The sequence below is a fragment of the Triturus cristatus genome, chromosome 12, assembly GCF_964204655.1.
Source record: "Triturus cristatus chromosome 12, aTriCri1.1, whole genome shotgun sequence".
Classification (NCBI taxonomy): Eukaryota; Metazoa; Chordata; class Amphibia; order Caudata; family Salamandridae; genus Triturus; species Triturus cristatus.
In genome coordinates, this window is record NC_140595.1 from 646,195,696 (window position 1) to 646,212,340 (window position 16,645).

Consider the following 16,645-nt stretch of genomic DNA (forward strand, 5'->3'; position numbering starts at 1 on the left):
TGCGAAATTCGGCCTAGTCATGCATTAATTTTTGTTTCTTTCGAAGCGCAATGTAAAATGCGGCCTAGTTCTTTCATGCATTCGTTTACATTAGTGCACGCATGCGCAAAGCGGTTTCCCGTGTATTTCATGTGATTTGAACGTTGGTTTCCACTGCACACTGTTAGTAAGTATTACAGGGTGTCAATTCGAGCAGGTTTCTTTTTGCAAAACCCTGCTCCATCACAAGCAATATTCATGAAACTTTACATCATCCACAGAGCCTTCCAAAGAAAGGGACCACTATACCTACAAGTTTAATTCAATCAATAGAAACAAAATTGGACTATGCGCTCCAGACTTGAACCATGTATCATTATAACATTTTACTATATGAAATCAATAAGCTGCATCTCTTGTCAGTAAAAAGCGAAAAGCTCTGGAACTCTGTAGCAGACAAGGTTCAAAGCATTTGGGAGTATTTACACTTCTGAAAGAGGCTATTTCCTAGACAAATACATAATCTCCTGGAACAACTACATAACCCTGGAACAGAAACTGAAATAATAATTGTTCCATCAAATACAACCTGCAGCCTACAGTCCACGGATATGTAACAGCCCAACCAGCACAGAACTTTCAATGTCCAGGTAACTTATGTAGCACCGACCTGTGTCTAACCTTGGTATTATATAGTAAAATAAGTTCATATATACCCCTCCTAGCCCTCAATAATACTGATGCTGTAAGTTGGGCAGCTGATTCTAATTCAAAGACGCGGCATAATTACTCCCTTTTATTGTTTGACTCCCTTGCATTCACATAAGACAGAACCACTAAGTGTAATGTTCATCACCCAGTACTATACCGCTCCACAGCAATAAACAACTCTTCGCTATCAGGACAGGCATAGAATAACTGAAGAGACCTGTCACATACCACAGGACAACAGAGCACTCTAATTCAGTCCACAACTGCAGGTCCAAACTAGCTACACGCTATGACCACTTCTTGACATCTAGCAATGGAAATCATATACGAGGTGATGGTAGCATCTAGCAATGGAAATCATATATGAGGTGATGGTAGCAATGTCCATCCTGGCAGATCCCCCTACCATTTCTCCTCCAAGCTTTGCCTGCTCAAGACCATAAAATCAAAACTAAAATTCTCAGAATAGACAACCCAGGGCAGAACCAGCTTAATGGACTAAGATCATAAGAAATATCACAAAGGGACTTGCAAAGGTGTTCAAAGCTGCCAGATCAATGAAAACCATAAATGGTGAGCCTGTATCTCACAATTCTTGATCTATTACTCTGCTAAGTGCTTTGTCCAATAACACAATAACCACACCCCGGAGGTCATCACTTACCACAATGAAATACTTTCCACATGGAATCAAAACAAAGACAGCACCCTTCCAAGCACACTACCTCAATGGTGTAGCATGTTATCCAAGTAGGCAACCCCTTCAGTGCCCCACATAGGAGTAGTAAACGCTATATAAATGTAAAAATACAAGACAATATCAGTAATGAAAGGTACTTTATTTTTAAATAAGTAAACTATATGCTAAAGCTTGACATGTCTGGATTATCAGATGTGAAAAGGAGGTGTGTCCCCAAGGCCAGCCCAGAAGTAGGAATCTGCTTGGCTTGAGCAAGGACATTAGGTACTTTTCAGATAGATATAAAAAAGGGGAGCTAGAGATGGTTAAAATGGGACAAATGGGGTGCCCTCCGCACAAAACAATCTAATTCAGAAAACACCACTCTCTAGTCACCCCAGAGAATTCTTCCATATATACAATACTCGATGGGTCCCTTTGTTTGTTTTAAACTAAAGAGCCATTTCCAAATAGTGGGAGTTCTAAGTAAAAAAGGGTTGAATCAAAAAAGGAAATGGCATTAAAAGATGAAAATTACTGATATATTAATAAAAGGCGAACCTCTGAAAATAAAAACAGCCTCATGTCGACTATTACCATCGACCTATTGAAACATGCTACCCACATTATACTAATGTTATATATTAAAATATTTATGATTTGCTACTTTAAACTATGTATATTAAAATATGTACATGTATAGGTATATGTACTAAAAAATCGATATTTGTGTATGTTTTTGGACAATATTAGTGTTACCGATATTTTTTCCCCGATATTTTTATACTTACCATTACAGGTACAGGAATAAGATATTGTGGCAAAAAAATTGCCATGACATTTTTGTCAAAGATATTTTTTTATCATGAAATCGTGTCAAGCATCCTAGCTTAGGGTCGATATTTATTGATGTTGAATTTGCCTTTCACCATGATCTCAAGAAAGCAAGATGATTTCCATATTTTAGCAGTTCTACACCTATTGCTGACCGTATATTAGATGTGGTTCTTTCTACAAGTGAGCTTACCTTTGTCAAGTGAACATTGCCTTTCAGTTGACGTAATCAATTAGCTATTTTATTTCAGCCCCTCCCCCCCCTTCCCCCCCATCTGCTACTCATTTACCTGTGAGCTTCAAAAGAGCCTTCACTCCATTGGGCTAAGATTGATTGGCCTTGACTGAAGACTTCTTTTGAAGTGAGCTGCCCTCTGCTATCGATTGGTGACCCTCCTGCTGCTTAGCAGAGGTGGGAAGCAGGATTTTCAAAGAACCTGAATCAAGCTGTCCCCCTGAAGCGTACACATAAGTATGTGACACTTGTGCCAGCTCCCTGGTTAAGCCCTTTTTTGCTTCACTAAACTGTTCAGTCTGTGGAGCAGCTCGCGGATGGGGTTCTCACTACCACTCAGATGTAAAACAAAAGCATCAGTCTGTACAAAAGTTAAAACAAAAACGTTATAGGATTGTAACAGTGAGGACTCTCTGAGATGGGCCGGGAGCTAAAACGCAGCCTTTAAAAATGAAAATATGTTAATGGGTTGAAAAGATCACACCAAACAACCATGCAAGTCCAACCTTGATTCATTTCTTCTTACCAAAAAAGTTTAAACTGTGAGACCAAACTATTCAATTTAGAACCCCATTTCCCTTTACAGAGGCTACCCATCTTTTTTTACCACCTTTTACAGGCAGTTCTAAATAGAAACTCATCAAGGTCTATTTTCAATGGACCCACAAAATGCAGATGCAAATTGTGCACCTTCTAATTTGTTTTAGCGTAGGATGCACTATTAGTGCATGTGAAATTTGCACTCAAGTCTTTGTTTCACATCCTAAATAAAAGAATAGTTTTCAGGAGCACAAGCAGCAGATGTGTGCAGTGCTTAATTTGTAAACGGTAGAGTGCTGGTACCCGAAGCTCCGCTCAGAAGCCTATGGTTGGTGCAATTAAATATTGGTGCACTGAATACCAAGGCTGGTAGTGTTAAAAGCACCTCTTGAATAGACTACCGGACACTCCCTGCCCCTCTATCTCACTCTTGCAAGTTCCTGCCTTCTCCCTTTGTCACAGTTTTTCCGTCTTTCTCTGTCTTTCCAATTTGCGTGTTTGTCCCTCCTTGCGCACAGGAAATATCTGATGCAGAAAAGTAAGTGCCGGTGGTCCCTACCAGCAACCACCAGCTCAAATTAGGCACTGCATGTATGACTTGCCTCTACATCGTAATGCATTTTGGGAGGAAACAGGAGTGTGCGCCTTACCAGCCCCATTGTTATCAGGTTCTGGACATTTCTTTATTGGGGGTCTGGTATGACACCCAGCACCTTTAATTCATCACAGCATTGAGTGCTGCGTTCGTGGCTGGTTTCAAGGCTGGGTTTGCTGAGTGGCGGCCCCAGGCCTCCTGGAGGTTTTCCTCTACGTCCAGTCTGACCCTGCTACTCAGGCAGGTCAGAAACTTTGCAGTGTTCCGGTCAGAAACATGATGTGGGTCCCTTCTCTGTTTTTATGGCGAGACTTATTAGCAGCGAAGGTGCCTACCTTATCAAGAATATATCACAAAAACGGGCCAGGCCTTTTGTTGTGATTCATAAATAGATTGAGCAGAGGCAGTGTGGGATATAGAAAAGAGCAGGGCCTGGGGCAAAAACCCCAGGCTGCGCCCCCCACCCATGTGAACGCCTTGCTGCCACTCCAGTCATATTTTTGACAGGAAGCAGTGGCATAACGCAAAATGATGCCCCCCCCCTTCCCTCCCGCCAAGGATCTGAAGAGGGCCCCCCGGTTCTCCCAAATCTCACAGTTGTTCATTGGCCTTGGGGCAGAAGGGTCCCCCTGAAAGATCTGGAAGCCTTGAAGGGTTAGGACCCCCCTGTGCCGCAGTAGCTTGGGTTACACCCCTGGCAGGAAGAGGCTTCTCATAATGTCGGTAAGCTGACCGGTCTTGCTGTTGCCCCCTCTAGTATTGGTACTTCACAATCACTGAGGGAGAAAATATGAGTCAAAGGTTCCATCCTCCACAGCTGCTGTGCAGGGGCTCTCTGCCACAGGGCCTTTGGCACTTCATCCAGCTAGACCTTTTTACTCTACTTTTGATTTAATGCCAAAGCCAATCGATCTTGCACTGGGTACCAGCCTTTTGGATTTGTCAATGCTTGTTTTGTCATGTTATGTTTAAAATGTATTTTGGGGGGAGCAGTTGGGCACCCACCAATATAAAAAAAAAGACATTGACTAAAAGCAAAATTATATATGGATTTCAAAATGCAGTTATTGCCTTAGTAGTCCCTGGCACTTGAGGGAACTGCTTTGTGTGCGGATGTCCTATTTGTGAAATAGCAGAATGCTGTCAGTCACAATGAATTTAGCCAATGGCTAAAGTGGGCTCACATATTAGCCTATGCTGTAGGAGGCAGATGAAAAATTTGAATGACAAAACAACTGACCAACGAATGAAGAGGGTTGTCTGAAGGTGGTTATAGGTAAGTATATCATACATATACATTTACTAAAACCAAAGATTCGGAGCTAACCCCAGACCTAAAAACATGCTATTGATTATTTAGGTTGAAACCCACTAGTCAGAGGGTCTCTGTCCTGGAATGCAAAAGTGCAAATGGATTCCCAATTTTAGAACAGTTGATTTTTACCCTCTACTTCAAAATTGAGAGCCTAAATGTATTGTAGGAAGCATATTTTAATATGAAAGACAATTTCAGAAAGAATCTCAGTAGTGCAAAATTGGTTGAATTTTCCACATTTGAAAAGCTGCACACTAAGCCTTAAATGTACCAATCAGCACCTTATAATCCACCGAAAAGACAAAATAATTCCTGTTTTGTTTTCTTGGTTAGAATTGAGAGCAGAAAACTGAACTTTCATCCCTTCATTTTGCAGCTAGTGACACCTAAACAAACTTTTTGGGGGGATTTGTGTTTAACTATTAATACAATATTCTTTGTCTATTGTCATGATCTTTTGCTCCTGACAAATTGTTGTTGGAGCAGTAAAATATATATTGCTCCCATTTGTTTAGTTGTGTAATATGTCTTAAATTAGAAACTTGTTTCAGTTAAGTCTCTGATCAGGTTTTACAGGAAATCGCGACTCCGAATTTCTAAAGTAATTCCTGAAACTTGATAAAAGTAATCGAGGCTTCTATTGTAACTGGTGGGTATGGATGAGTTGCACAGATCTGGTTCAAGACTGAGAACGTCTCTAACCACATGAGGTGTGGTGTCACCCAATGTTCCTGTGTGGTCACACAACTGAATTGCTCATTTTGTTGATGAAAAAGGGATTTCTGCATAATGGTGTACCCAAACTCATTGTCAATCTGTTGCCCACATTAGGGTAGTCTTGGTGCCCACTTTGCCACCACACATTTCACTGAAGGCCTGATTGCGAGTGTCTTAAAAGGATAGTCGGTGCACATTGCACCCAATGAAAACCATGGGTTTGCAATTTATCGGGTACGATAAATAGCAACTATTTCGAGTTATTTTCTCTGTTATGGAGAATACCATGAAGATTATGGTGCTTACCACCCTGGTATTTACCAAGCCTTTTCACCCCTTAAATTCCAGCGGTTTGGCCTACAGAAATTTAACAGTGGGGCAAACTTTATCTTGCCTAGTAATCACAGGTACAATAAAGTTCACGCCACTTATAATTATGGTGTTTGCACTGGAATCACAATTTAACGAGGTACTTATAATCAAGCCCTAAGCCTTCAAGAAGTATCCACCTTCTACAACTTGATGGCATTGAATCCACTTCTGATCTTGTTGGATCAGAGTCATTTGATGTCCATGTACCCTCAATTTCCTTAGTATTTACAGTCTCCTCCTCATGTAATCCTATCACACTGCCTTGGAGTTTACAAGGCCATTGGCATGCTACAGATGGTCCCGAATGTGTTAACCTCTTGAATTGCACAGCATTAGCTGCTTCTAACTGCAGCCATTGGATGTGAATATTTATCACATCGTTGTGGTTGGCAAGGAGTTGTTGGCACATGTTTGGTAATTGTGTCATTCCAACTGACATTCACTTCCGTGTGCATAGACCATGATGCTATCTATACAACATGCCATTAGTCTGCCACTGGGCACTTGATTCATGATTTAGTCCTTCACATGTGTGGCTCATGCATATTTAAGATACTCATGTGTGCTGCTACTGGAAAGGTTATGTACATTCCTCATCCATGCATTGCGGGTGGTGCTGTTGATTCTGTCTTTTTATTGGGGGAGCTGTTTCAAAGTCATTCATTTATGGTATTAGGTTACGTTTCTCCTGTTGTGTCTTAACGGTCTTTGGGTGTTTGAGCTCACCTGCAACATTCTTGTTTGCTTAGAGTCTATATCTTTGCTTATCTTCTAAAAATTCTTATTCTTTTTGATAAATCAGGAGTGTCTTCTGCAGCTGGGGTTGGCCAAAGACACAGTCACAATGTTTTTTTTTTCTATTCCAGTATTCAGCCTTGAGTCCACTTCATGGTGCAGAGATGGCCATGAAGAAAATTGCGACCATCGGTGACGTGTGTGAATCCATGAAGCAACAGCTCCTTGTTTTGGTTGAGTGGGCCAAGTACATCCCAGCCTTCTGCGAGCTTCCACTGGATGACCAGGTGAGGAAACCTTGTTCCTTCTTGTAGATTAGACAGACCAATAAAAAGAGGTGGCGGCATTGCCATAATTTATAAAAGCCTCTTTAAACTCACGACTAAACCTTATGCATGCCCAGAATATGAGTCTCTCATCTTTACCCTAGGCCTATCAGCAAAATCATCCTTCAAGGGAATGCTGATTTATCGCCCTCCAGGGTCAAGAGCTAAGTTTTTAGCAAACATAGGCAGTATAATTGAAGTAGTCGCCGACGCCCCTCATTTTACGCTACTAGGTGACTTCAATTTTCACCTTGAGACTTTGAATAACTACGATACTACGCAGCTTCTTGCAGACCTCTCAGCTGCAGGCCTAATGCAACTTATTAACTCCCCTACTCACCAGGCAGGTCATACATTAGACGGTATATTTACTAACAGTCCTCTTGTAAATGTCACCCAAATAATTCCACTAATCTGGACAGACCACTCAGCTATTTGTTTCACAGTGCAAACAAACCCTACTAAACCGATTCTTACTGCACCAGCTCGTTTAACATACAGAGACTGGAAAAACATTAACATAACCCAATTAGCAGAGATGATGCAGGATAATCATATCCCCAATGAGCATGACCCTACTAAAGCATCCTCTAACTACCTGACAAACCTAGATATGGCCTGTAACAAGCTAGCCCCACTTAAATCATCACACCGGAACAGAAAAATACCTTCAGCCCTATGGTTCACTGAGGCTCTACGCATGCAGAAACAATACTGCAGGAACCTCGAAAGACAATGGCGTCGCAACTACAGCCCTGCAGACAAATCAAACTATAAAAATGCCCTCTCCATCTACAAAAGAGCGATAACCACTGAGAAAAGCCATTACTTTATCACTCAAATCAATCAGGCAAAGAACTCGGCAGGAGAACTATTCAGGGTAGTTACCACTCTATCCAACCCCCCTACGCCGCCCTTAAAAGGCTCTCAATCACTGGCAGATACCTTGGCCGGCTTCTTCGAGGAAAAAGTCAGCTCCATCTTTCAGACTTTCTCTCACTCTGCCCCCTTACCATCTTCGAGTCCACTCCTTACGGGCACTCAGCCAACCTTACTATCTTTCAACTCCGTGGACCAGGATCACATTCAACGTCTGGTGGCCAGCACTAAATCCGGTTCCCCCCTCGACCCATGTCCCCCGTCCATTCTTAACCGTATCCCGGAAGCAATTTCCCCTCCGTTGTCTACCATATGCAATACTATGTTCGCAACAGGTATATATCCCTCAGTCTGGAAAGAGGCGATCATAAAGCCATTGCTGAAAAAACCAACGCTAGACCCTCTCATCCCAGCAAGCTATAGACCCATCGCCTGTCTCCCATTTCCAGCAAAGATTTTCGAAAAGTCCATGAACATTCAGCTATCAAAATTCATCAACGACAACAATCTGCTCGATGACACACAGTTCAGTTTTAGGCAGGGACACGGGACAGAGACAGCACTATTGAAAGCCGCAGACGAAATCAGAACAACCATGGACAAGGGAGGGACGGCCGTCTTGATACTCCTAGATCTCTCCGCTGCATTTGACACGGTCGATCATGTCACCCTGATCGACCGTGTCGCAGCTCTGGGAATAGGAGGAACAGCTAAAGATCTGATTGCCTCATTCCTCGCCAATCGTCCACAGACTGTCAAAATGGGTAATTTCACCTCCCAGACCTTTTCACTCCCCTGCGGCGTTCCACAGGGCTCCTCGCTAAGTCCGACGCTTTTTAATATCTATGTTTCGGACTTAGCGAGGGTGATAAAATCTTATGGTATTGCCCTTACCACGTACGCCGATGACACGCAACTAGTACTATCGGTGTACAATAACGGAGCAAGCGTGGCAGCCAACTTTCAGGAGGGAATGAAGGCGATAAGCTCCTGGATGTCATCAAACTGCCTCAAACTTAATTCCGATAAAACGGAGGTGATGACATTCGGGAGCTTGAGACCAACATGGTCCCCACAATGGTGGCCACCGGAGCTGGGATCCCCCCCCCAACCGGTGGTTAAGGTCCGCAACCTGGGAGTCACCTTTGATAATAAACTGACTTTCCACCATCACGCCAATACCGTCGTATCATCTGCCTTCTACACCCTCAAAAAAATCAAGAAACTCCTTCCTTACCTACCACAGTCAGCCGGCAAAACACTCATCAGCACTTTAGTGTTTTCAAGAACGGATTATTGCAACTCTCTGTTTCTAAATGCTCAGGAAGGAGTTCTCAACAAACTCCAAACCGTGCAAAACGCGGCGGCCAGAACCTTGCTTTCTATTTCCAAATTCACATCTGTCTCCCATCACATCAAAGAGCTCCATTGGCTCCCAATCAGGAGCCGAATAAAATTTAAGGCTCTTTGTATAGCCTATAAGACCCTTAATAACTCAGGGCCTAAGTTCCTAAAAGAAGCTCTTCGCCCATTGGAGCAACGCAGGATCCTTCAATCCTCCACAGCCTTCATGCTGTATGTCCCTCGGACAAAAAAGGCCACTTGGGGAGACAGGTGCTTCACTACAGCTACTGCTAAATTGTGGAACACCCTCCCACTCCATATCAAAACTGCTCCTACGCTCCTTAGATTCCGAAAAAGCCTCAAGACATGGCTTTTCTCTTCTTCTTAACCCCCCCGTCATATTGTAGGGAGTTCTGTGATCACCAGCGCCGAGACACCTGTATGGGTATTTGCGCGCTTTAAAAATAGCAAAAATAAAATAAAATAAATAAAATAGAACAATCTCCTCTGCCTGAATAGTAGTCTCTAAACTGACACGGAGAGAATCCATAGAGGGATTTAGCTTGAAAACAATGGTGACATACAACCATAATTTACAAGCCTACCCTACCCATCATCTACACATGTAAACATATTCTTTGAGGGAAAGGGATGGAATTATTGCCTCTTTGGATGCCAGTGGACCTCTTTCAGCAAGAAAGCAGCCAGAATGGTGCAACAGCTTTTGACTCATCAGGCAAAATAGAATTTTGCCTGCTGAAGTGCTCTACATACATTGATCAAAGCCATTTCTGTCGCTTTTTAGTCACCTTATAGAAGCACTGGCCCTTATAGCAAGTATGTGTAACTATAACTGTTGATATTGGCCCGGGTCTCACCATCATTTTGTTCACTGTACATCTAAAGTGCCAGGGAACATCTTATTGGCCTGCCATGACTGTTCAGTTGTTGGCACAAGACCAACACACAGCTGACATGGTAATAGAGTTGAAAGCGAGCTTGCTTGGGGAGCCGTTCATACGATAGGCTCACGTGTGAATGGCACTGGGGTTGGGCCAAAGTTTAGCTGCATTTGGGTAGGTGTTTGGGATTCTAAAGAGAAGTTTAAAAGGGTTTATAGGTACACAGTGAGGTTAAGCATATTTAAAGTATGTTCAGTGGTGTGTCAGTGGGACAGAGGACTAACAGCAATCTTTTCAAAGGTTTTGATACGTCTTGCAGTGCAGTAATTTAAATATTGCTGCATTATAGCCACAATATAATCTTGGTTCTCAGAATAGTTAAATATAGCATATGTTTAAATGAAATAAAAACAGATCAGAATGAGTAGCCCATTTATTCTGTCAGGCTTATGGCTGTCCATAATTCTCCAGCTCTCACCAGGGCATTGGTTTCATAAAAACTCCAGGGCATGTTTATCAAGGGTTTTGCATCATCCTTGCTCTGTGAAAGGGGAACCAACAATGAGATTTACCAAGCCATGCAAGGCCACCCTGCATGGCCCTGTGTGGTTTGGTAAATATGAAGTGACGAAAGGCAGCACAAGTTGCTGCTCTGCATTACTCTGTTCCAGGGAGGCATTCCATGGGCGCAGCATGAGTGTTCCCACGCATCCACCCATGGATCCTGAGGCATTCCCAGATTTACCAATACTAGTAGACCTGGGAATGTGTTAAAATGCTACACCTTCTCAGGGGAGGCGCAACAAGGAGACATATCTTTATGTCACCTCGTTTTCTCCTCTTTCTACGAGTGCTCCACTCTGCAGTACACTCAGAAGGATGAAAACGTCTCGCTAGATTGTTTTTGTGCAGCAAGGTGTTCCTTCCTGCAAAAAAGACAGCCCTACCTGTAACGCAGGCACCCTTGTACCAAGGTTCCTGCTTTGGCCCTAAGCAGCAGTTTGTATGTGCCAGCCAACTGGATTGGTTTTATTACAAATACATACAGCCACTTTTCTAAAGATGTATTAAAAAACATATGCAGTACTGGATAGCCATCGATGTTTAAGAGAAATGTATTTAAGCGAAAAATGACTGTGTTTTTTGAGTATCTCTGAGAAACACCTGTCTGGCTGACTAAATGACATGTATTGACACCCTTTCTACAATTTTTACTAAGAGCCAACAAGCTACAACACGATTGTTCCTGTGTGAAACTCTCCAAATTCAAAACGTTAGTGCATGTCTTGATTTCAAGGTAAAATCACTTGCTGGCAGGTCACAGCAGTATAGGTGACATATAAATTATGTTGAGAATGGATTGTACTAAAATTAACTTCAGTTGAGGTTTTCGTAATTGTGTTTTACTGATTGATTAAGGGTGTTTGTTCGATGCAAATAGAAAGTCACGCACTATTGTCTAGAGGTTGGAATGTCGTATATAATATGCTGTAAAAATCACAATTAGCAGAGAAGATCACAGTTTTGCCTCTGAGTCACAAAAGCATTTATGAGTATGGGAAGTAGTACCAGTAGTACTCTTTTAAATACTTCCACACGCCTCTATGGATCTGCCCTGCGACATCCTGCTCCCTATTAGGAAAACTGGAAAGAGGGTACGGGTCTCTCTATTTACACTAACTGTGTATGAATATTCCTTAACCCGTTAACCGCGGTGCAAATTCTGGGCGGGGCGTGTTGGCCAACGGACGTGCGCAGCACTAGCCAGGTAGTGCTTGTGACGGCTGTTGGCCGAGGCACGCAGGGAACGGGTTAAACAGTTCCATTTTTTCTCATTTTATATGTTTTGGGGATAATTCAAAAGGCAGGTAAGAGTAGACAAAAGAGCACTGCAAATGTATTACATTATGTGCTTCACATTGCCTTTATGAATAGCCCACATAGTGAATAATGTGACCTTTACTCAATGTTATGGCCAGCTGCAGTTAAATCTTCTTCTCATGATGTGATTACAGGTTGCATTATTGCGAGCCCACGCCGGTGAACATCTTCTCCTCGGAGTGGCCAAACGTTCAATTCCCTATCAGGATTTCCTGCTACTAGGTAAAGCAGTACAACCTAGATTCAGAATCAGATGTCTGTGTGTATGTATGTGGTATTTCTATAATGTAAACCTAGCCAAAAGGCAGCAGAGTGCTGTACAGAGTCAAAGATGAGCATAAATTCCACAAGTGATAGGAAAGGTAGCTGGTTTGTGGGCTGTGGATGCTTTGTGATAGTGTTCTTTCCTACATTGAAGTGGTGAAGTGGTTCTGATGGATACGGAGATTTTGTTCCAGATCGTCAGAGTATAGCTCGAAAGGTTTGCTGCCATGTTTTTTTTGTTGTTTGATTCTTACAAATCTTGATCTAAGTGTTTTATGACGACATGAGAGACCAACATTAAAAACGGACTTTGACTCTAGGCAGCAATAGCCGTAGTCTGATTTCAAAGTGGTTGTCCTTGTGTCATGATGAATAGTGGTCAATGGAGAGGCATGCCCCAAGTATTCTACTTCAATACAACCAATGGTGGAAGATGCTATAGAGAAATGTAGGGATTTCTTAAAAGGTTTGCATATTTTAATATCTTTTAGACACAAGGTATCACCAGTTAAATAGTAAGTAGGCAAGCATGTCACAAGCTCAGCCCCAACCATATTTGTTTTGGATGCACTTTTCTGTGAAAAGACTCCATATATTCCTATCTTCCTCTATATACATTGCTCTGTTAAAGTGGATTCCAGTTATTGCAGCTCATTTTTTATTGACCTGCACAAATTAACCCAGTTGTCAAAATCATTTGAAATGAACAGGACTAGCTCAAATTGAGTTTTGGACACTATCTCAAACAGCATCTCTTAGTTGTAGTTGTTTACAGATCCGCTATAAGTGGCACGGGAAATACGAACATGTGTGTACGTCCATATGGTGGTATGAATGTGTTTCAGGTGTCTGCTGTGTAAAATGTGGGCCTTCTCAACATGATGCACTTGGTAGTTTGTGGTCTTACAATGTTACAAAAGCTATTTCCAAAAGAGAACTGTGACACACTTTAAGTGTGATTGTTTTTGTTTCTTAAAGCCAAACATCTCTTCTGTGTTTTGCTCTGCTATTCACACATTCTTCAAGTTAGTTTTTCTTCTATTTGTGTGTTATTTCTTTAGATCCTCTAGCTAGAAGGATGAGCAATCTTTGCAAACATCTACATACCTGGGTAATTCAAGTGGTTTTCATTTTCCTTAGGGAATGATTTCATTATCCCAATGAACTGTCCAGAGCTGGACATTGCTCGCGTTGCTACCAGAATCCTGGATGAGCTAGTGAAGCCATTGCGAGAGATCCAGATTGACGACAACGAGCACGCCTGTCTCAAAGCGATCATATTCTTTGATCCAGGTAGGATTCCATTTCTGGATTTATTGATCGCTTGCCTGTCAGCCCATCCTGATCTATGTAAATATACTGTGGTCCAAAGTTAGGATTTCTGCACATCTGGTGCGTATTTCTTCCATTAACAGGTGATTCATGCCAAATAAACAACAAACCGGACATCCAGAAATAATTTTAATTTTAACATTGGAGTTATGATAATTACTTAACTTATTTATATCTTTCCTGGGGCCATTCTGTTCAACATAAACGCATGGTGGCGCTTCTTCCCACATGTGATAATATTTCAATGTATTCTCAGCATAAAAGGATAAGTAACTTAGTTCAAGTCTTAAAGAATGAGGAGGCAAAGAATTGCCCCAGAAGACAACTTTAGAATCACAAACTATTTACACCTCTCTGGACCAGTGTTTATTTGAGATGCATTAACCTAGTGCCCAGTGGTTGATTAGTTGGCCTTTAGTTTGGTTGCATTTCAAGTGTTTCCCAGTGGACAACAGCATCAATGTGTTGGCTTACCACTCAGCCTAGCTCTTACTGTGCATTTTGGTACCGAGAGCCCTAAACCTTATAATGTAGTTAACACAACTACAAGTACTTTATTCTAAAGTATGTCAGGTTCTTTAGATACCCATGCCTGGCATAGGGCAAAGCAGGGCTGGATCAAGAATGTTGGGTGCCCTAGTCAATGTAACAGTTTGCCCTCTTTTATAAAGTGACACCCTTATAAGACTACGTTCTGTTTGCTATGATGGACATCCTTCTGTCTATTGCTTCAGAAAGTTGTATACATTGCTTAATGCCTCTGACAAGTCCTGTTACAATTTGCGGTCTGTGGGAAATTTATCAGAGGGCACAGGAGGGAAGAGTGGACCTCTTGCCAGACTGACGAGAAGTGACATTTCATTGCAATATCTGTAAAACGCATGCATGAGAGTATCCTGGGTCCCTAATTTGTGTGCTTAGAGTATGTTTAACATTCGGGGAGATTTGTTTTAGCTGAAGAGATGTATTCACCTTGTTTTCTTGCACGTGCCAACTAATGGTACATTTGGGGGTTTTAGGAGGGGGTATTAGGAGACAATAGCATTACTATTAATATCTTATTTCATGGTAAGTACTACTTCCTTCATTTTTCTCCAATGGAAGTCCATCAAAGCATAGCACAATTTCATGTTGCCCAGTTTGGTGAGGGTAAATATCTGCTAAGTAAAGGACTAGAGATGTTTTGCTGAGGTTAAAAGAAAACAGAAGCGGGAGTTGTATATTTAGTTGGAGAAGCAGCCATATATCCTCTAACCATAACCATCAACAAACAATATATAAGGTTAGTTGCTACAGTGCACTAATTACACCAATAATAGACATTTACTTGAAAAGTGGTGTAGGCTAAGATTCACTTTTTTCTAAAATGGATGCTTGAACCATTACCCACTAAGGTGGCATGCATCCTTATTTCAAATGTTCATCGCCCTGGTGATAAGGCGCGTTTAACCAGGGTGGCCATTTCAGCAGGAGCTCCTTGCAGGAGACTGGACAAAACTGGAAACAATAATGCAAGTGTCGAAAATGTTGTCCAAGTACAAGCGCACTGTCCAACTCTATACCCAAAGGTAAGGGAGCTCAGGGACCTTGATTACTGTCCTGATTACCTTGTGGTCGCACCAAATAATGTTATTGTAATCCTACAGTTGATAAGGTTAAGAACTGACTGAAGTGAGAACAATCACCCAAAAGTGGTGAAGTCAGCAGGTTCCCGCCCTTCTGATCTATACACATGGTATATGACGTTTGTCAGAACCAGGGATCCGTCACTGTTAATGTACTAAACGATAACTGCTTGGAATAGTGGTTTCTATTTGTGGTGTGTTGAAAAAGAAGTGTGTGAAGAATGTTAAAATATACTGAACTAGTCACAGATCAGAAGTCTACTAATGTACAGCCCTTTATCATTGTGATAAAACCTGCATGGATACACAAAATGATAGCGAAGCAGTGCCAACGTCATCATTCATTGTGAGTTTCACAATTGGAGGATGCATCTGTTACACGGTGTGGATACAGAAACACCTGCTCATTTTGTAATCCATCGCTCTACACCACACAAGCACCGGTGTCCTCACTTCACACTGAACGAACACTGCAGAAAGCATGCTGTGGCGGGTTGTTTGTGTGCCTGTGATGGTAGAAGGTGTATGGAGGCTACAAAACCCTCACCTAACCGGAGTTCTTAAGTCGCTCCTTAGAGGCACACAGGTGCTGCAGTGCAATGGCGTGGTATGCTGCTTCAGTGCAGACAGTGGGAGACAGCAGAAGAAACATTCTGAGTAACGTGGCTAAAATCATGCGCGTGGTCACAGATTTGGGAGTACCATGCTAGGGAAGCGGAAGACTGATTCTAAAGAAAATATCCAATGTGTACATCTTTCTCACACATTTATTTGCACTTTCAGGCAGGGAGGTGACTTCAGTGAGGACACTTTTCCAAAGTGTGGAAATGTTCATCTGTGAATGGGAACAGATATGACGTGTGGAATGTTCTTAGATACATTATTTGACCTTTATTTTCTTTCCTGAAGGATACAGTGTGCTACACAAGGACCGACACTCTAAACATGTTGGTGGTGTAGCAGTCATCAGAAAGTTTCTCCCGTTTTTAGGTCTCGTCTGAGACAGCCCAGGCTGTCTCTTCCAGACATTTTGTAAGTGGGCTTTTAAAAGTGCCACCAGAGGCTTTTCCTAGCATGAAGCTTGAGTGCATGAGCACGTGCACGCGCGCAGCAGCCATCTGGCCGTCATGGCCCATAAAACACAGCGCTCTCCCAAGCCCTCGCTCTGCCCCTCCACCACCTCCTCGTCTGCTTCAAAGGGTTTCATTATTTTTTTTAGACCTTTTTAGGTGCACCAATTCATTTCAACAAATTCCCTCCCAGCAGACATGAGGTGAACGTCCATATTGTTGGCTGTTTGTGCCTGCTAAAAACCTAAACGAGAAATAAAATCTTTGCTGTAGATTCAGATCTTGCCTCGGTGCAGTATTTGGGAGAACC

At 42.2% G+C, this 16,645-nt stretch overlaps 1 protein-coding gene across 3 annotated transcripts in view; it reads left to right on the forward strand.

Annotated features, from left to right (window-relative positions):
* The window catches only part of LOC146776471 (hepatocyte nuclear factor 4-beta-like), a 474,084-nt gene that overhangs the window by 285,169 nt on the left and 172,270 nt on the right, over positions 1-16,645 (forward strand). For all 3 annotated transcript variants that reach the window (XM_085637981.1, XM_085637983.1, XM_085637982.1), the window contains exons 5-7: positions 6,844-6,999; positions 12,179-12,266; positions 13,449-13,601. In XM_085637981.1, the coding sequence (XP_085494107.1) occupies positions 6,844-6,999; positions 12,179-12,266; positions 13,449-13,601 (397 nt within the window). The remainder of the gene's footprint in view (positions 1-6,843; positions 7,000-12,178; positions 12,267-13,448; positions 13,602-16,645) is intronic.